Genomic DNA, 21,622 nt, shown 5'->3' on the forward strand with positions numbered 1-21,622 from the left:
TGGCTAACTGAAGGATACAAAGGTTTTCCAGAAGAGAGTTAAGACCTGCCAATTAGCACGGACATTTAAGAATGTTATTCAACCCTGGGGAGAGCTGGTGGTTTGAGGGCATTCCCTTCACCTTCTTCACGTTAGCCATTTGAATTCTTTACTTTTTTTTAAAGAGCATGCTCCAGAATTGTCATTTGATCGACTAGACTTGCACAGCCCTGGGCTTTGCTGGTGGTCTCCCATCCTTGTTCTTATTACCCTGCTTAGTTTCTGACCCTAGAGAAGTTCATTCAAGGGCCGCCACCCACGGAGACATTTTGGAACAATTAAACCTTTTATAAAATAGGGTTTCCATGTTTTTTTAAAATCGTAAAGAAGAAAGCATTCAAAAATTTATTTCTGACATAGTCAAAACAATAGCCGAAACTGGGGGAGGGGGGGAGTAAAGTAACATGATAGATCATGGCATCTGGCCCTCTCAATTCCTGGCAAGTAGATGGGGAAGAAATGGAGGTAGTGACAGATTTTATTTTCCTGGACTCCAAGATCACTGCACATGGGGACTACAGCCAAGAAATTAAAAGACGTTTGCTCCTGGGGAGGAAAGCAGTGGTGGATTGCTACCGGTTCACCCTGGTTCGGGTGAACCTGTTGCGGCGGTGGCAGGAGGCTCCGCCCACCTGCTCAAATGCTTCTGCATATGCGCCCATGAGCAAACCGGTAGCAATGGGATTTGAAACCCACTACTGGAGGAAAGCTATGGCAAATCTAGGCAGCATCCTAAAAAGCAGAGACATCACCCTGCCAACAAAAGTGCGTATAGTCAAGGCTATGATTTTCCCACCTGCAATATATGGCTGTGAAAGTTGGACCATAAGGAAGGCTGAGCGCCAAAGAATGGAGGCCTTTGAACTCTGGTGCTGGAGAAGACTCCTGCAAGTCCCTTGGACTGCAAGGCGATCCAACCGGTCAGTCCTAGAGGAGATCAATCCTGATGGCTCTTGAGAAGGCCAGATCCTGAAGATGAAACTCAAATACTTTGGCCACCTAATGAGAAGGAAGGACTCACTGGAGAAGAGCCTAATGCTGGAAACGATGGAGAGCAAAAGAAGAAGAAGGGGACAACAGAGAATGAGGTGGCTGGATGGAGTCACTGAAGAAGTCGGCGTGAGCTTAAATGGACTCCAGAGGATGGTAGAGGACAGGAAGGCCTGGAGGAACATTGTCCATGGGGTCGCGATGGGTCGGACACAACTTCGCAACTAACAATAACAAACGTGATGGAACCCAGAATCCACTCAATTCAGAAAAGATCAAGTAAATCAGAGGGAACAAGCCACTGAGAAAGATCAAACAGTTATATTTTTAATATACACAATTTTTATTTAGACCAACAAAGAGCTTAATAATCATCATTTCAAATCTCTCTCATTAAAGAGAGTTCTTTGTGAAAAATACAGGAAATGCCAATTTGGGAACTAAACTTAACAGAATATTAGAGATTATAATGAAAATATGAGGTTCTCTTTACTTTTAGCCTCATATTCGTAGCAAATAGTTTACCAGTCCCCTAAGAAAGAGATTTGTGTTGCACATGGAAATCCTCCATGTGCAACAGCTAAATAAAAAAAAAAATTCATTGAAATTATCAGACTCAGTTTTGAGTAATACATCTCCCCAATTCCAGTGTTCTCTGATGAGGATGATCTTGGATTCTGGTCCTTCAAAAGAACCGATAATGTATCATGGGATCCTCTGCCCAGGCAGGATAGATTAAGGCCAGATTCTCAGAGACAGTGTCCTCAATGGGCCACCCCCAGGTTTTGAAGAAAGGAGCCAGGTTTCTGTTGACTTCCTGAGAGAAGGTTTCTACCCACAGGTTCATCTTGTATCGGTTGTCATTTGGGATGTTGCTCATGGTTTGGTATTTCGCTAAAATGTGGATGTAGGAATCCCAACCAAAGGCTTCCTGCAGCTGAAGAAAAATAAGGCAATTGCATAGATCCGTGATCTATATCTCAGCTACTACATTATTTTACACTGAATGACCTTATGTTGTCTGGATCAAAGGCCATCAGTATAAAAACAGAGAAGTCACAAACCTATTTTTTACACTTTTAATCAATTGCAGGAACTGACCTCAACTGATAGCATTTTCTTCCCCTTTTTGAGAAAGATTTCCCCCTCAACCCTTCAATCCTACATCGAGGTAGTCTTTGACTTACCACCACAATTACGCCCCAGATTCCTGTTGCTAAGCCAAATATTTGTTAAGTGAATTTTGTCCCATTTTTTGACTTTGCTTGCCAGAAGTAAATCACTGCAGTTGTTAAGTTAGTGACATGGTTGTTAAGTGAATCTGGCTTCCCCCATTGACTTTGCTTCTCAGAAGGTCACAAAAGAGGATCACATGATCCCAGGACACTGCAACTTTCATAAATATGAATCAGTTGCCAAGCATCCGAATCTTCATCAATGGACCATGGGGATGCTACAACTGTCATAAGTGTAAAAAACAGTTATAAGTCACTTTTTTCAATGCCATAGTCACTAAACAAACTGGTGTAAGTCAAGGACTACCTGTATTACACTAGTGACTTCCCATGAACAGCTTTCTTACCTGCAAATAGGGTTCAAATGCAGTGAACATTTCAAAGTCATTCAGATTAGCTCCATTTCTAATGTAGTTCTCAATCCTCTCCTTTCTTGCATGCAGTTGAAGCTCTGAGTGGGCTATTTCTCGGGAGATGCTCAGCACAGTCTCATTAACGTAAACGGACCAGAGGTTGCAGGTGGCTTCCGTGGTATGGGGTGGGAAATTCCACCCACTTTTCTGCTGGTTATGACCCAGTTCGTGGATTGGGCCCCAGGTTCCTTTGGCGTAGAAATCTTGCACAGCTATGATGCTAGGCACGGCCCCCACATTACTCATGACTGGATAGCCAGAGTGCATCCAACCTAAGGAAAAATTTGGGAGGGATACAATTAGATGAGAGGCTAATGGGAAATCCTGGGTCTGTAGGTTAGCCTAAAAAGTTGAGTAAATATTTCGGAAGCAAGCCATAGCAAACCACTTTGGTATTGTTATAACAACACAACATGGATGTCTCCATGGAGATAACCAGAAGTTCACCTCAAATTTTCCTTAGGAGTTTAATTTAAAGGACACAAAGTGAATTTTGCTCAGGAAGGATGTCAAGTACCAGTCCTATAATAGAAAATTCCCTGAGTGACGTTATGTTTCTTTGTGGGACTTCTTGCTTCCATAATTTTCTGCCCATCCACCTGTTGTCACAGGACGGGCATCATCCAGGTCCCCTTCTTGGCACAATGTCATCTGATGGGATTTAGAGCCTACAGTAACTTAGTAAAAACACTATAGTTTTTATTCGAAGCGTGCAGCCCAAAGCCAAGATTATGCAAATTGAGTAGATATAATTTTTTTGTATGGGTAAAAATAAATGATTTTAATGATGGGTGGATATATCTTGGAGAAAGATGAAATCCTTTATATCCCAGATCCTGAATTGCAGTGGCTCCCAATCTTTTGGGCAGTAGGGACTGGTTCCATGGAGAGAGGTTTTTATGTGGACCGGAGGGGACGTGGTTTTGTGTGCTGCCTGCGTCCCACGGATGGGGTATCGCTTACTTGTGTGGCCCAGTTTCTGGTATGCCGTGGCCGTGTGACAATCCACGAACCAGGGGTTGGGGACCCCTACTGTATTGTATTATGTTTGAAAGGTGAACAGGGAACAGGACTAGACAATATTGGTTCAGCCTTAGAGTGAAATTCTTTCCCACATCAACCCTGATTTGAGGACACTCTTCCATAGGAATCATAGCCAAGGTGAACTCACAGGTGAACTGTAAGATAATTTACTAAAGTTTAATAAACAGTCCTTATGATTCCATTTATTAAGCAGTGAAATATCCCATGGTGCACCTGTCAGTTTGCTGAGGGGTGCAAACTGCAGCATTAACAGAATAATAGGAAGGGACTTTGGAGGTCTTCTAGTCCAACCACCCGATCAAGCAAGAGACCCTATACCAGTGATGGCTAACCTTTTTGTCATCGCGTGCCAAAAGCGGGGGGAGTGTGGTGGGGTCACACGCACATATGCCCACATCCATAATTCTATGCGCCCTGCTTTGCCTATCCAAAGAATAGGTTGACTCCCTCTTCTTTGGGACAGCCCCTTAAATATTGGGACACTGCCAAATAAATAAATATTGGGACACTCATAGTTCTATTAAAACACATTTTGACTTACAAATTAGGAACAGACCAATCATATTTTATGGTTTTCCTCTAAAATATGTGATGTGAACTAGTTTATACTTGCCTGCTGCTATCTGAACATCTGCCACAATCCTCTCTGGTCTGGGAAAAATAGAAGGGATGGCTGCTAAGTGAGTAATGGCCCTCATCATCTGATCCCACGTCTGGAGTAGGAAATCAATCCCATCATGACTACGTATAGCATCCGATGGCAGTGTGAGGATGATATTTTCAGTTTCAAGTTCTGCCCAGGGAGCGGGATAGTGGCGGATAATATCTTGCCAATCCTGGATGCTGGTTTCACCTATAGAAACATTGAAAACAGAACACTTGGGTATATTATTTTCTTAAACCAAAAATAGGTTGGAGAAAGAAAAATGCTTTCCTGATCACCATATTTTGAAAGGTGTGGCCAATGATACATTCCAAGAAAAGGCAAAAAGGTACAGAGATTTCACCCTTATTTTCCACTGGTTTTCTTTAGCAAATCTGTGCTGCATCCATTGTCCTGGAAAATGTTGTTGATTTTTTTTGTTGGAATTCATTGTTGGAATGTATTTCTATGCAACACCTACAGTAGCATTCATCCAGTAGATGGCCGTTTTTACAATTTTGGATCTATGGTATATAGTCAATGCTCTTTTGTTCTAAGCAGAGTTTCCGGTCTCCTGTTACCGTGTAGCACAGCTGAGCAGTAAAGCACATGGTGACTATACTCTTTGCTCTGTGGTGCTATATATAAACAGAATTTCTAACATTTTTACCATAGAAAGAACAATTGTTTAGAATTGTGAGGAATCACCCATTATTAAAATGAACTTTCCAAGATATCTAGATATATTGATTTCATTATTCCTGATCTTTCATTGCAGAGCACTGAGATTTATTAAAACACAATTGCATAAAGAAATAATAATAATTAAGTTTCCAAAGGTCTTGAATACAATATTCTGTAGCCTCCTAGTTTAAATATGAGCCTCTCTAGACTCTACTACCATTTCAGGATGATATTTAAACAGAAGACATCCAGTGGGTGCACCTTATTTCCTGTAAATACTTGGTGTGCAATATTTCTCTGAAATATGAAAGAGTATCCATTTTTCTGCTTGGTTTCTAAATGGAGATGGACTCCAGAAAGTTTGCCAGCTTCAATGCCTGTTGGAGCCAGATCAGAACCAACCAGCAAAGTAGAAAAGTTTTGAACGTCATAAATTGAGGAAGGAGTTGTATTACCATGCTTGAAATAAGGAGCCTGGGTGGCCCCTTCGATGGTGACAGAGAAGTAGCCCAATGAAGAGTTCTCTGGTACAATGATGTACAGGAGGCCTCCCCACAAATTGGAGATCTCCATCTTCTCAGTCTGCACCTTAAATCGTCTTGTCACTACTGGAGGACGCTTCCATTCCTGAAGATTAACTAAACTATCAGTGTGGCACCCAATCTGCATCTGTGGAAAAGAACCTCCATTGAAATGAACAAGTCATTCTAAAGAGAAATGGGTTCATATAAGTAGTCCTTGACTTACAACCATTAGTTTAGCAACCGTTTGAAGTTAACACGGCACTGAAAAAAAATTGACTTATCACTGTTTTTCACATTTACAACCGTTGCAGTATCCCCATGGTCATGTGATCAAAATTAAGACACTTGGCAACAGGCATGTATTTATGATCGTTGCAGTGTCCCAGGGTCATGTGGTCCCCCTTTGGCAACCTACTGACAAGCAAAGTCAATAAGGAAGCCAGATTCACTTTAGAACCGTGTAACTAATTAACAACTGCAGGGATTCACTTAACAGCTGTGTCAAGAGAGGTCGTAAAATGGGGCAAAACTCACTTAACAACTGTCTTGCTTAACAATGGGAATTTTGGGCTCAGTTGTGGCCATAAGTTGAGGACTACCTGTAGTAAAACTAAGGTTGGATGGGCATTCCATCCTTCTGAGGTCAGTAGAATGAGGATCCAAATTGTTGGGAGCAATATGCTGACTCTGTAAACCATTTAGAGAGGGTTGTAAAGGCACTATGAAAGGTATATAGTCTAGGTGCTTTTGCTATGTTGTGGTGTCTGCTTTAAGCATCTATAAAATTGAATAACAGCATAACAGAGTTGGAACGGTCCTTGGAAGTCCTCTAGCTCAACAAGGAAACCCAATGTCTTCCCAGACAAATTGTTGTCCAATCTTTTCTTTAAAACCTCCAGGGTTGAAGCACCTAAAACTTCTGGAGGCAATTGATTAATTGTTCTAACTGTCAATAAATTATTCCTTAGATCTAGGCTGGTTTTCACCTTTATTAGTCTCGATCCATTGCTTGTTATGCTGCTTTCAGGTGCTTTGGAGAATAGGTCAACCCCTTCTTTTTTGTGGCAGCCCCTTAACTCTGATTCTGACTGGTAAATAAATCGGGATTTCTCAACCTTATCAACCTTAAAGTGTGGATTTAACCCTCCAGGATTCCAGCAGCATGACTGGCTGGGGAAGTTGAAGCCCGCACATTTTAAAGTCTTCAAGGCTAAGAAACACTGATATCAATGATAAATTATATATAAGATTTATACATATAATTCAATTCTACTATATTCATACTAAATACTAAGTTACTGGATTACTATATTATATATTCTATAACAATACTAATAGTCCTATAGTTTACTACACTAATACCGGGTATATTTAATATAAAATATAAACTACATCTAAAAATATAAATATACATATACAGAATGTAATTCTAATAAATAATAGTCTTTTTCTTGTATTTGAGCACTTCCAAGTATATTTCTGAAATGAAAAACATTGGGAAAGAGTTTAAGTGCTTTTAGGATGGAGAGCATCGTTTGTTTCTTTATTTAAGGCCTATGAAAGAATAAGCTACCTGAGCAGGTGAGAAGCACCTGTGCTCCTTCTCAGCCCTCCCCCATTGTCAAAGTGACCCAGCTGCCAATCAAACAGCAGTGACCAATCAAACAGAATCATTTTAGGGAAGGAAGACAAGATGGCTGCCTGGGAGATGTCAGCCAAAGGAGAGGCTGAATTAACAGAGCCACAGCCCAGGAGCCAAATAAAGAGGCAAATTAAAAAAAATAGACTGCCCTGGTGAGGAGAGGCAATCAGGAAGCAGGCTGCAACTGAGGAATCTGAGGAGAGAGTGGTGTTTCTCCCACCCACCCACCCTTCCCACAGGATCTGTCATGAAGGAAACATTTTTTCAAGCCGTTTCCCTCAGATAGAGCTAAGATTGATAAGAAGAGAAGAATCAAGAAGCCCATCCAGGACCAAATAAGGAGAAAAGATGAAGCCAAAGATGAGCCAGTGGCCAATCAAACAGAAGTGCTGGGCCTGAGGCTAGAAAGAAGGAAGACAAGATGGCTGCCTGGAGCTCTTCTGTCACAGGCCTCGTGAGGACATGGCTGAATAACCCAAGCCAAAGCCAGGAGTCAAATAAACAGGCAAATTAAGAGATAGGCAGCCCTGATGAGACGTGGCAATGGAAGAGGAAGCAGCAATTGAGGTATCTGAGGAGAGAGAGGTGTTTTTTTTTTTTTCCCCTTCCCTCAGGATCTGGAAAAGGGGAAACATTTTTCAAGCCATTTCCCTCAGAAGGAGCCAAAATTCAGAAGAAAAAAGTCATGAACCAATTCAGAAGCAAATAAGGAGAAAGGATGAAGCCAAAGACAACCCAGGGGCCAATTAAAACGAAGTGCCATGCAGAATCTTAACTATATATCATGATGAGTAATTTAGAACTAATATTACCTGCAATTTTGCATTGAGGGTGGAGGCTGGGAATAATAAAGTGACCGTTGATGCTGGGGGAGCATACATGCCAGTGCTTCTCCAAGCTTCATTTCCTAAAAGCAAAGTATAAAATCTTTCAGAGATTCATGTTTGTATACATAAGATTACTGAAAAATCTGCATTCTTGGGATTTTATGCTAGTAGCTGTGTCAAGGATACACTAAACACTGTGTTATCAAAATGAAAGGATGTCTTCTCTGAAATCAACTCTAATTGCAAAATAGCATAACTAATTTGGTCATTTGGATCTTCCTGTAGATTTAGCTAATATTTTATCCTTAAATCAAACAGCTTTTCTCGGTTAATTTACATACATGTCATCCTATTGAACATAGTCTAGTGTTGGAAGATTTGAATCAGTACTTAATATTACTTGATAAAAAAGAATGTCCTGCACACATAGGTCATTACTCTGAAATAATAACCATTAAATATCAAAATTAAGAACCAAATTTCCTACCTGTATTGCTTCCGTTAACTTGAATGTTTTGAGGAGGTGCTGTAGGATAAGAGTTTGGATCATTTGGCATCAGGCTGGGTACTAAGCCTTGAAACTCTGGTAGAACGTTATAGAGCACAGAAGCTATTTGAAGTAAGATGGCTTGATCTGAATTAGCTTGGATTGGGTTATGTTCACTGACCTCAGGAATCCCTTTAATCTGAACCAACTCTAGAGCTTCTTCATGAACTGAAGAGAAAGGACGGGAGTTCATAGCTGGGATCTCAAGGAATGTCGTAATGTCTTGCACCAACTTCTGGAGCCACAACAAATATGGTGGTTGTAGAATCTGCTCATTTCGAATATGTTCCTTGAACTTCAAGAATGCTTTCCGGAAATGATAAGTGGAAGCTATTTCACTGGCCTCTCCAACAGGACAGCTGTTTTCAGCTACTTCCAAAGAGTGTTGAATAATCCCAATTCCAAATTTATTCAGGATCTTATTTCCTGGATATTCTGCAATAGCACTGGAATCGGGATTCACAGAAGCCCAATACCAAGACTGACCTCCAATTAGGAGTCCTCCTCCTTCAGAGACAAATTCATGGATGCTTTCCATCTCTTTGGCATCATGGGCTGTACAACAGTATATGCCTAGGCCTTCCTTAAAATTGGTTAGCTCACAGGGAATCTTTGCTTGATTTAGCATGGAGTAAAGTTCCTGTAAGCTGTCTCCAATGCCCACCTTGCTTCCCTTTCTAGAAGAAAGCCAACTGATGGCATTGAGGAGGAAAGATTTCATTGATGATATGTTGAGTAAGCCTTCATGAGAGGCAACTACAATGCGTCCTCGACCGTAATATGCAGCTGCCAGGAAGGAGTGGTAGGCATCACTTATGCCAACCGGAAATGCCAAGGCTCCATGGATAAGCAAGGGAGATGGTAACAGTGGACTCTGAAGGTCATCGCCCTTTACATTGAATCTGTCCACTCCATTCAGAAGAATCAGTAAATCCTTTTGTATATCTAATCCATGTCTTTAAAAAAAACAAAAAAAAAACAACAACAGAATGTATGATCGATATTGAGTACACTGTTATCTTTATGTATATAAATCAATATTAGAATTACCAGTTTATGTATAAATGGCAAATTGAAGTAAGGGAGAAAAATGGATATGTAAGAAATGTTTACTGATGCGAAATTGTTGAAAAGAAGAAAATTGTAAAAATTTCTTTTTTTGTTTTTTAAGAAAAACTGTTTAATAAAAATTATTTTTTTTAAAAAAAAACAGTAATTAATTTATAATATTTTCCATGAGTAGGATAGTCTTCATATGAAGGACTAGGATCCCAATATTGGACCTGTGGCTTGACTAAATTGGACTGTTATATCAATATCAGCACTTGGAGGGAGAGAGGGAGGAGGAAGAGGTTGTTTTTGTAAGTCATGAGCCTAAAAACTTTTTTCCCCAAATTAAAGGCAAGGTATGCTGACAGAATTTCCTTGGAATAATTGGATGGAAGACTTAAAGATCTTCCATAAAATCAGAATAATCTGTCCTCTTAACGAGCTATTTGCTGTTAACACTAACTTATTTGTAGAGTACGTTTGCTATTTCTGACAGAAATATACATTTTGAATAGGTTTTATTCAGGTGGAATTTAAAGAATCTATACAGATGATTCCAGAATAAATGCATCACTTGGGTTTCTATCAAATGATTAAGGAAATCAATATGGCTGGATATATTTTCTCCAGTCACCGTATTTGAAAAGCCCATGCCATACGATCTAAAATTCTCAAAAATAATTTTTGGAATGAGAGAATTGTTTAATCTGAGGTAATTTATTACGGACAACTTTGAATTATTGGGACAAGGGTCACCAAAAAAATCCACTATTATACGTAAGATTAATAACCATAGAAAAAAGAAGTGGAGTAATACTTACTCAGTGATGAGCGGAATCCTGGGAATTTTTTCAGGCACAGAGAAAACACCATTTTCTCCCACATTGCCAGTGAAATACACTCCAGCCACACTGGTCACCAGGTTTCCAGGAAAACGAACCAGGACTGCCTCCTTCCCATGTTCAGATGACCAGTGCCAAGCTTGGCCACCAATGAGCAGTCCACCGCCTCTCTTTACAAACTGCACAAGGTCATCAGCCTGCACATCCTCATAGGCATCTCTGCAGAAGACCCCAGGAGAGTCCTCAAGTGTTGCATCTGGATGAACTTTAATGCCATTACCGAGGAGCAATTTGGAGAGGGCATCCAGGCTTCTGTGGACTCCTATGAGAGCCGTTGGGGAAGACTTGAGCCAGTCCAGAGCATTTTTAATGAACGGCAAGAACTGCAGAAGCTGTATCATGGCTTCATGGGCAGTGACCACCATCCGGCCTTTCCCATATTGAACTGCAGCAATCAGAACCTGCCCATTTGAACCCACAAGCAGTGGGAAGGTTTGATCTCCTGTGAGCAAAAGTTCACAAGGACGGAAATCTCCCATGACATCGATGGACTGAATGCCTTGCAACAGAGAACTGTAATCATATTGGATATGGATCGGGCTATTTGTTGGTCTGAAAGAGAGAAAGAGAGTGAAATCTTTTGTGGTACACCTTTGAAAATGTCCTACCTTTTTTTGTCTCCTGAAGCATATTTAGAAAAAAGCAAGTATCATAGCACACTGTAACGAGCACTGAGGATAACAATAGCACTTAAACTTATATATCGCTTCACAGTGCTTTACAGCCCTCTCTAAGCTGTTTACAGAGTCAGCCTATTGTCCCAACAATCTGGGTCCTCATTTTCCCAACCTCAGAAAGATGGAATGCTGAGTCAACCTTGAACCAGTAAGAATTGAACCCGTGGCAATCAACAGAATTAGCCTGCAATACTGCATTCTAACATTACCTAAGTCGGGTAATGAAACGTCTGCAAGAAAACCAGCAAACTCAGAGAGCACCAAGGACCCTTCAACACTAAGCTACAAATAGTCTCCTTTATTGGCACTGCAACTATTTTGAAATTATTTATTCACACAAGGAGGTTTGATTTCTCTGCCTATCTGATTAGAATGTTCAAATGTTACCTGTATTTGAAATTGGCAGAGGAAATGGAGGAAAATGAGAAAAAAAAGTTGGGAATCTGTACTGAAAGTACTTCAGTGGCAGTTGATCCTTTGTCTTAACTGGATGCTGTTCCCTTACAATCACGCTTTGATTCCAGCCCTGTTGTGAGATTCTTTGGCACAGCAAATGTATATCTGAATTGGAGGACCTGACTAAGCTGATAGATCATTAGGCTAAAATATTTTTTATATGCATAGCCATTTCCTTGCTCTTATTTTGCTTTGGGGACTTTGCTGAAAGATGTGAGAATCTTGGGACAACAATCATAGTAAACAAATTATTTGCAGGTAGGATTATTAAAGGCAGATTAAGAGGTAGAATTATACTTACTGGGTGGTGCTGGGATCATTCCCTATTTTTTCAGGGACAGGAAAGATCCCATTTTGTCCCTCCTTGGCAGTGAAATACACTCCAGCCTTACCGGTGACTAGGTTTCCAGGAAATTGAGCCAGGACTCCCTCCTTCCCATGTTGATATGACCAGTACCAAGCTTGGCCACCAATGAGCAGACCCCCACCTCTCTGTACAAACTTCACAAGGTCATCAGCCTGTGCACTATCGTAGGCATCTCTGCAGAATACTCCAAGGGAGTTCCCAAGTATTGCATCTGGATGAACTTCAATACCACTACTGAGGAGCAAGTTGGAGAGGGCATCCAGGCTTCTATGGACACCTATGTGTGCCGTTAGGGAACGCCTGAGCCACTCCAGAGCATTTTTAATGAATGGTAAGAACTGGGGAAGCTGTATCATGGCTTCATGGGCAGTGACCACCATCCGGCCTTTCCCATATTGAGCTGCAGCAATCAGAATCTGCCCATTTGAACCTACAAGCACTGGGAAGGCTTGGTCTCCTGTGAGCAAAAGTTCACAAGGATTGAAATCCCCTGTCACATCGATGGACCGAATGCCTCGCAATAGAGAATTGTAAGCATGTTGGCTGTTGATGGAGCTATTTGTTGATCTGAAAGAGAGAAAGAGAAATATCTCCTCCAGATTTAATTTTTCATTTACTGGAGAAAGCTCTTGTGACAGAAAACTCTAAACACACTCTATTCCTGAGGTAGTGTGGTGCCCTACCCTCGTCTGCTGAGGCACATTTAGAAAAAGCAGATATCGAAATCCAAAGTGACTATTCTGCAATTATTTACTAACAGAAGAGTGTCCGATTAGAGTGTTAAAATTATACCTCTTTTTGAATTTGCTGGAGAAAATTGTGGGAAATGAGAATGGTGGGAATCTATACTGAAAGTGCTTCAATGGCTGTTGATCCTCTGTCTTAACTGGGCCATGCTCCCCCTGCACTCACACTTTGAATCTAGCCCTGTTGTGCAATTCTTGTGTGAATCAGAGGTAATGGATACCAAGATAACCAAGATAATGGATTAGGCTACAATAATTTTTATATAGCCATTTCCATAATGTGGTGCAGCCTTTGTGGGGGATTATCCATAAAATAATACAGGAAGGGGATGCGATGATTTAGTGGTTAAAGTCACTGAGCTTGTCAGCTGGAAAATTGACTTGGGTTAGAGACCCAAGTGCTGCACAATGGGAGTGAGCTCCCGTTCTTTGCTCCAGCTCCTGCCCAGTTCGAAAGCATGCAAATGCAAGTAGATTAATAGGTACCACTTCGATGGGAAAGTATCAGCATTCCATGTGCCTTTGGCATACAGCCATGCTGGTCACATGACCGCGGAAATTATATTCGGACAACGTTGGGTCCCTCGGCCAGGAAAAGGAAATGAGCACCACGCCCTAGAGTCAGACATAACTGACAGGGAAACCTTTACCTCTTTTATCCATAAAGGTGCAAGAATCTTGGGATAAGGATCAGAGTAAACAATATAATCTCAGACAGCATTATTAAAGGCAAATAAAGAGGTAGCATTATACTTACTGGGTGATAACAGGATCCCTCCGTATTATTTCAGAGACGGGAAAGATCCCATGTTCTCCCACAGTGGCAGTGAAATACACTCCAGCCACACCGGTCACCAGATTTCCAGGAAAATGATCAAGGACTGCTTCCTCCCCATAGCGATATGACCAGTGCCAGGCCTGGCCACCAATGAGCAGTCCACCACCTCTCTTTACGAACTGCACGAGGTCCTCCGCCTGCACATCATCGTAGGCATCTCTGCAGAATACTCCAAGGGAGTCCCCAATTGTTGCATCTGGACACACTTTAATACCACTACAGTGGAGCAACTTGGAGAGGTCATCCAGTCTTCTGTGGACTCCGACGACTGCCGTTGGGGAAGGTTTGAGCCAATCCAGAGCATTTTTAACGAACAGCAAGAACTGGGGAAGCTTTAACATGGCTTCATGCGCAGTGACCACCATCCGTCCTTTCCCATATTGGGCTGCAGCTATGAGAACTTGCCCCTTTGAATCCTTAAGCACCGGCTGGGCTCGGTCTCCTGTGAGCAAAAGCTTACATGGATTGAAATCTCCCGTGACATCGATGGACTGAATGCCTTTCACTAACAAATCGTAAGAACGTTGGGAATCCATTAGAAAGTTGTGCTGTTGGAGCTGCAAAAGAAAGTATACAATTTTTTTTTCAGTGTATTTTACGTTGGATAAAATCCTGCATTAGATAACAATACGTGTAAACTATTATGAAACCTGTCAGATAATTATCAGGTGTCAAGTGATGGGTTGTGAGTGGTTCTTGCAAAATTGCTGGATACTATGTCATCAAAAAGGGACAACAAAGAATGTTCTTCCTGCGCCAACTCACAAAACTCAGACAGCCCAAGGAGCTGCTGATCCAGTTCTGAAAAGGAATTATTGAGTCTGTCATCTGCACCTCTATAACTGTCTGGTTTGGCATTGCAACCAAAAAAGAACAGACATAATTCTTCCCAGGATGAAGACATTTAATGCTCAGCAGCCGCTCGAGCAGTTGAAGGATTTGCACTTCTAAAATACTTGTGATTTCCATTTTCAGAAAGGGTTTCTCTTTTTTTTCCCCTGACTGCCACACTGGCCTCTCCTCTACTGTTGTAAATCTCAACATTGCCCATGATAACCCACTCTGTAATTATTTCCCATAACTTGGCTTCTTTTTATTTTTCTTTCAGATAATATCCCTCCTGTCTCCATCCACTGCTTTGGATAATGGAGGTTGCTTCCTTATCGGTTAAGTGTGCAGAAAATTGTCGCCTTTATCTTGGAATAAAGCTGAAGGGTGTTCCAGTCTTTACTGAAAGGTGAGTCAGAAAAATCTTTTTCCTTGACTCTTCCCTTCCCCGTGCCACACCTAACAACCTGTGCATTAAAATCAAGATACAGATTAAAGTGCATTAATTATGTCCAAGGAGCATCAGATAAGGTTACACAGAATACCACATTACCATATTTGTAAGAACTGTCTGCTGAATCACTGGTTCTTCCCTTTCATATGATCCTTCCATACCTGACCACTTCTCAAAGTCAGAGACAATTGTATTATCTCTTGAGATTATTTCCTAGAAAGATTGGAATCTGGTGGTTTCCCAAATTATTTCTAGCTAGGTCTCTCAGTTTGCATTTCTAAGAGATTTAAGTCAGCCCAAGATTTCAAGTACCTGCGGAATGTCTCAAGGTCATCGAAATGAAATAATTGGAGCTTGAGTTATATATCTACTACATTACAGAACAGACAAAACCCAAAACATAATTGAATCTTCAGTATATTCAATGAAATACACGTACTCCTCGACTAAGCGCCACAATTGAGCCCAACATTTCTGTTGTACAAAGGGGCAAAACTCGCTTAACAAGTGATAAGTTAATAATCCGATCGTTAAATGAAACTTGCTTTCCCATTGATTTTGCTTGTTAGACAGTGGCAAAAAGAGGTCACATGACCTTGGGCACTAAATGAACTATTCTAATTCAAAGACTACCTGAACAATATAAAGTAAAATCTTTGCAATTACTTGACCTACTAAAAATAAGGGTAGGGTTGAAGTAGATGTTAAAAAAGCAGAATATTTGCAGCTCAGAGTTCAAATGAGGGGTCCTTGTTGCTCTCTGAGCTTGTTTTCTTGTAGATGTTTCATTACCCTAATTAGGTAATATCATCAGTGCTACAGTAGCACTGATGAAATTACCTAGTTAAGGTAATGAAATCAGAGGTGGGTTTCAGCAGGTTTTGACCAGTTCTGGAAAACCGGTAGTGGAAATTTTGAATAGTTCGGAAAACCGGTAGTAAAAATTCTGACTGGCCCTGCCCCCATCTATTCTCTGCCTCCCAAGTCCCAGTTGATCAGGAGGAAATGGGGATTTTGCAGTAACCTTTCCCTGCCACGCCCACCAAGCCATGCCCACCAAGCCACGCCCACAGAACCTGCAGTAAAAAAATTTCAAACCTACCATTAAATGAAACGTCTGCAAGAAAACAAGCAAGCTCAGAGAGCACCAAGGACTCCTGAAGTAGATATCCCCATGCATTCAGGCCCAGATTTTTCTAAATGACGCTTTGCAAACCCTCTGAAATTCTGGAAAGCTGTGCCCAGTTAGCATAGACAGTATTCACCTATTCTATATTGTTATCATTTTCTTAATACCAAAGATTTAATCTATCTGCTATAAATCAGTAAATTTCCACTGATTTGCCTTACCTTTTCAGCAGCTCTTGCCTCTTAGATGTGAGCCTTTCAAGGGCCTACCTGGAAAGTGAAGCTAAGCACTCCTGAGAATATTATTTATACACTGTTGGGAGGGAAATTGTGAGTGGGTGACATGTTGCTGCTTTCGTTAAATGGCACAAATCCACAGGAGTGTTTCAAAGTGCAAAGGGGGAACCAAAAATTCAGATTTCCACAGACCACTTTTGAAATCCTAAGACAGATAAAAAAAAAATCTGACTTTGTCCTTAGCAAAACTTCCATTTTTACATCCTAGGTTATCTAGCTTGTTTGCTCTCTCAGTATGATTCACAAACTGGCTGTTATCTTAAAGTCCTAATGTTCAGCCACCAAGCCAGAACAATTGATTTCTCTTCTAAAATAGGATTGCTTTTCCCTCCTATAAGCACTCAGCATTTTTGTGCACTTGAAGGACATAGTCACAGCACTATCAAGAGCTTCCACTTCGAACCGCCCAACCCCGGATATCTCCAGATATCACTCACAGTGTTGCCAAGTCTCCTTCCTCTTGTTAGTATCTTTTATTCAATGTTATGTTTCTCTCTCTTCAGGCCCATTCTTGTCACATACGTTCTGTTTGGAGAATCACAAGAAAACATAGTGGTTAACAAGCAGGCAGTATCAAAAGCAGGAAATGAAGGAAAATAAACACGAAAAACAGAGAACTCGTTTGATCAGAGCTAGAAAACCTGTTTATTCTACCAAAACTATTTTCCAAATTCCTCTAAGGTCTTCTGCTGTTGCAGAGATGAAACTTTTCCAAACTGGTTGACGGTGTCCCTTTCACTGCAGCAGAAATTAGCAGATAAAATGGCTCGGAGAGCTCTTTCAATCAGCCTTATGTTATAAGGCCAATCCCTAGACTCCCTAAGAAATTGCTAGAGAGGGACCCGAATCTCTTCTTGGGCCTCTAAAGAGAGTTCAGTTTCACTAAAAGTTATTGCTGGCTGTTCTTTTCAACCTTTTGGAGCTTTGAGCCAGCATTTTGACCTGCCCTACACCTGATGGAGCCAGAAGTAGCATTTTGGTGATTTTAAGAAACTAAACAAGGCTAGAGGAAGAAAAAAGGAGCAACAGACCTGCTATTTTATGGAATTTTCAGAGCTCCTGAAAACCCACTGAACCATATCTATGGGTATGTAGCAAAAGCAGAATACAGGACAAGAAAGATGGGTGGGCTCAACCCACTTCAAAGCTCCATGGAAGCACAAACCCCTTCAGAGAGTCAGAGGGGTACCTAGTGGTACATTTGTACACATCAGGGTATGTTTAGTACCTAGTATGAGGCTTGTTGTATCTTAGTATATTGTGCAAAGCCAGCCCATTGGACTAGGACCCAACTTATCGCTCAGTGCATCATGAAAACCCAGAATGTGGGTTAATTCAGATTTCCATAACATGCTAAATCAGGAACCACCAGGCTCCATGTTAGCCTACTATATTGTGCAACTAGGCTCAAGATCTCACAGGAAGGCTTGGTGCAGGGACTTCTAGTTTCTGCTCCTGGAACCAGAAGTCCCAGGCCTTTCTCAGGAAGGGGATTTTTTTCTCTCTTCCTGTTGCAGACATGATTGCTACAGTCTTTCTCCTATCTGTTCTCCATTCTAGGATCATAACCTCAGGAGTTGCACTTTCTTCTCAGCTCTTAAAAAACCTGGGCCTCTCATACTTCCCACTTACTCATCTTTGCTTTTCTCCAGTCTAGTGAGACTAGTCCTGCTGCTCCAAAGAAGAAGGGGGGGGGTCAAATTATTCTCCAAAGCACCTGAAGGCAAGACAAGAAACAACGGATGGAAATTAATCAAAGACAGAAGCAACCTGGAATTAGGGAGAAACTTCTTAACAGTGAGGACAATTAACCAGTGGAACAGCTTGCCTCCAGAAATCGTGGGCGGTCCATCATGGAGGATTTTAAAAAGAGACTGGACAGTCACATATCTGAGATGGTATAGGTTCTCTTGCTTGAGCAGGGGGCTGGACTAGAAGACCTCCAAGGTCCCTTCCATCTCTACTCTACTCTACTCTACTCTACTCTACTCTACTCTACTCTATTCTATTCTCAGAGCTGTCAATGATCAAATGACCACTAGATGGCACTAAAGATCCCACTGCAGCACCTACTTTAAGAACCCCTTATGTCTTGGGTTTACAATGCCAGGAGTTGTCATTGCTAAGAGATGTGGGCGTGTAACGTCATGCTTTATGACTGTATCGCTTAGCGACAGCAATCCCAGTTTGGGTGCTTGGCAATGGGCATGTATTTGTGATGGTTGCAGTATCCTGAGATCATGGAATCACCATTTGCACCCTTCCCAGCCAGCTTCCGACAAGCAAAGTCAATGGAGGAAGCTGGATTCGCATAACCAGCATTGAACAGTTGCAGCGATTCACTTAACAACCATGGCCAAAAAAAAAAAAAAAGGTCATACATTCAGTGTGTCCGAATCTTGGCGAATCTTTGAGGCAGGACTCCCCATATCCTCTGATCTTGCATTACTTCTTTGAGTTGTTCTATGCTGTGGCTGAAGTCAACTTTGATGGTGTCCAGCCATCGTGTTCTTTGGCTGCCAGGTTTCCTTTTACCACTTAATCTTCCCCTCAAAATTGATTTTTCTAGTGAATATGAGCCTTGGTAGTACAGGGGTTTAAGGCACCCTGTTATTAAGCTGGTTATTAAGACCAGCTGCCTGCAATTACTGCAGGGTTCGAATCTCGCCAAGGCTCAAGGTTGACTCAGCCTTCCATCCTTTCTAAGGTAGGTAAATTGAGGACCCAGTTTGTGGGGGCAATAAGCTGACTTTGTATAAATATACAAAAGGATGAAGGCTATTGCTTAACGCACTGTAAGCCGCCCTGAGTCTTCAGAGAAGGGCGGCATATAAATCAAATTAAAAAAAAATTTTTTTCCTGCACGACACGGCCAAAATAAATTCCAAATATGTTCCTATGATCCTATCTAAACTATATAGTCTCGGATTAACACATTACACTTAATCTTCCTGACAAAACTGATTTTTCTGGTGAATTCTCCTGCACAACGTGGCCAAAATAAATTCCAAATATGTTCCTATGATCCTATCTAAACCTATGTAGTCTCAGATTAACATATTCCTGGTAAGCTATTAATTTGCCTTTTTCTCCTTGGGAATACATCATATGCTGCACGTCTATTCCCTTGTTATTACCGTATTTTCCGGGGTATAAGATGACTTTTTAACACATGAAAATCTTCTCAAAAGTCGGAGATCATCTTATACGCAGGGTGTTGTTCTCCTGTAACCAGGCAGACCAGCCTGAAAGGCTCTGACGAGCCTTAAATGGCTCTGGCGATCCAAGATCTGATGATCTGCTAATCAGGCAATGCAGCTGGGATCGCCAGAGCCATGGAGAAGGAAAAAAGTTTTCCCCCTCCAGCTTGCTTACCTTAGCTGCTAGTTGCAAGCTTGTCTTGCTTCGCTTGCCTGAATCCATTCCATCAGCAAGCCACGCCCTGCCTGCAATCAAGCAGGCAGGGAGTTGTGGACTTCAACTCCCAGAATTCCTCAGCCAGCAAAACAAAGCTGGCTGAGGAATTCTGGGAGTTGAAGTCTACAAGTCTTAAAGTTGCCAAGGTTGGAGAACTCTGTTCTATTGAGTAAGTTTTTTTCCCCTTTGGGATCTTTTAAAAAAATAGTTAATTGGGGGGTTTTTTAGTTGTTCTTTTTTAGACCTAGCCATTTAAAGTTTAGGAAGTTTTAAATTTAGCTTTCATATAAAAATAAAAATAAAATAAAATAATATTTGTGCAGCTTTCTGAGATTTAGTGTGTTTTTGTAGTGTTTCACTCTAACTACACAAACACACAAAATCTCACAAAGCTGTATGTGGAATTTTGTGTGTGTAAAGTGTGAAAGTTGGGTTTTTGGACTTTTTGTGGCTGTGTGAGGTTCCTGCTTGTTGCAGGGGCCATTTTGGGTCTAGCACAGCTGCTTTTACATTGTGGGTGAGCCAGTTGTGTTGTGTTGTGTTGTGTGTGTGTGAAGTGTGAGAGTTGTTTTTTGGGGGGCTTTTTGTGGCTGTGTAAGGTTCCTGCTTGTTTCAGGGGCCATTTTGGGTCTAGCATAGCTGCTTTTTATTTGGTGTGCGTTGGAAGAGGGGTAGTCTTATATGGCGAGAATAGCCCAAACCCTATATTTTAACAGGAAAATTTGGGGGTCGTCTTATACGCCCAGTCGTCTTATACGCCGGAAAATGCGGTACTTACTCGGTGATGAGGGGAATCCTGGGAATTTTTTCAGGCACAGAGAAAACACCATTTTCTCCCACATTGCCAGTGAAATACACTCCAGCCACACTGGTCACCAGGTTTCCAGGAAAACGAACCAGGACTGCCTCCTTCCCATGTTCAGATGACCAGTGCCAAGCTTGGCCACCAATGAGCAGTCCTCCGCCTCTCTTTACGAACTGCACAAGATCATCAGCCTGCATATCATCATAGGCATCTCTGCAGAAGACCCCAGGAGAGTCCTCAAGTGTTGCATCTGGTTGAACTTTAATTCCATTACCGAGGAGCAATTTGGAGAGGGCATCCAGGCTTCTGTGGACTCCTATGAGAGCCGTTGGAGAAGACTTGAACCAGTCCAGAGCATTTTTAATGAACGGCAAGAACTGGGGAAGCTGTATCATGGCTTCATGGGCAGTGACCACCATCCGGCCTTTCCCATATTGAGCTGCAGCAATCAGAACCTACCCATTCGAACCCACAAGCAGTGGGAAGGGTTGGTCACCTGTGAGCAAAAGTTCACAGGGAATAAAATCTCCCGTGACATCAATGGACTGAATGCCTTTCACTAACGAATCGTAAGAATGTTGGGAATCCATTCGAAAGTTGTACTGTTGGAGCTGCAAAAGAAAGTATACATTTTTTTTTCAGGGTATTTTACGTTGGATGTAATCCTGCAAGAGGTAAAAATGCATGTAAACTTTCGTAAAACCGGTCAGATACTTATCTGGTGTCATGTGATGGATTCTTGCAAAAATGCTGGATATTATGTCATCAAAAAAGCACAACAAAGAATGTTTGTCCTGTGACAACTCAGGAAGCTCAGACTGCCCAAGGAGCTGCTGATCCCATTCTACAAAGGAATTATTGGGTCTGTCATTTGCACCTCTATAACTGTCTGGTTTGCCACTGCACAAGCCAGAAGGAGGGCCGTGAAAACATCTTCAGACCCCTCACATCCTGGACATGTTACAGGGCATTTTGCGCCAAAACAACTAGACACAAGGACAGTTTTTCCCCCCATGCCATCACTCTGCTAAATAACTAATTCCCACAACACTGAACTATCTATTACTAT

The 21,622-nt window shown here is 41.6% G+C and overlaps 2 protein-coding genes across 2 annotated transcripts; both read right to left on the reverse strand.

Moving 5' to 3' along the window:
* Window positions 1-1,714: 1,714 nt before the first annotated feature.
* On the reverse strand, window positions 1,715-21,143 carry LOC139319863 (TRPM8 channel-associated factor homolog). The gene is given in 7 exon segments (XM_070947913.1): window positions 1,715-1,966; window positions 2,612-2,949; window positions 4,335-4,574; window positions 5,504-5,717; window positions 8,027-8,121; window positions 8,529-9,544; window positions 20,527-21,143. Coding segments are annotated over 7 exon segments (2,772 nt in total).
* On the reverse strand, window positions 10,456-14,160 carry LOC139319545 (TRPM8 channel-associated factor 2-like). The gene is made up of 3 exons (XM_070947440.1): window positions 13,544-14,160; window positions 11,975-12,607; window positions 10,456-11,092 (listed from the first exon to the last, which is right to left on the reverse strand). The coding sequence occupies exons 1-3, from the start codon at window positions 14,158-14,160 to the stop codon at window positions 10,456-10,458; spliced, it is 1,887 nt and encodes a 628-aa protein (XP_070803541.1).
* Window positions 21,144-21,622: the final 479 nt, after the last annotated feature.

This window comes from Pituophis catenifer, unplaced genomic scaffold, assembly GCF_029215685.1.
Source record: "Pituophis catenifer annectens isolate HBS135680 unplaced genomic scaffold, rPitCat1.0.hap2 SCAF_7, whole genome shotgun sequence".
In the NCBI taxonomy this organism is placed as follows: domain Eukaryota; kingdom Metazoa; phylum Chordata; class Lepidosauria; order Squamata; family Colubridae; genus Pituophis; species Pituophis catenifer.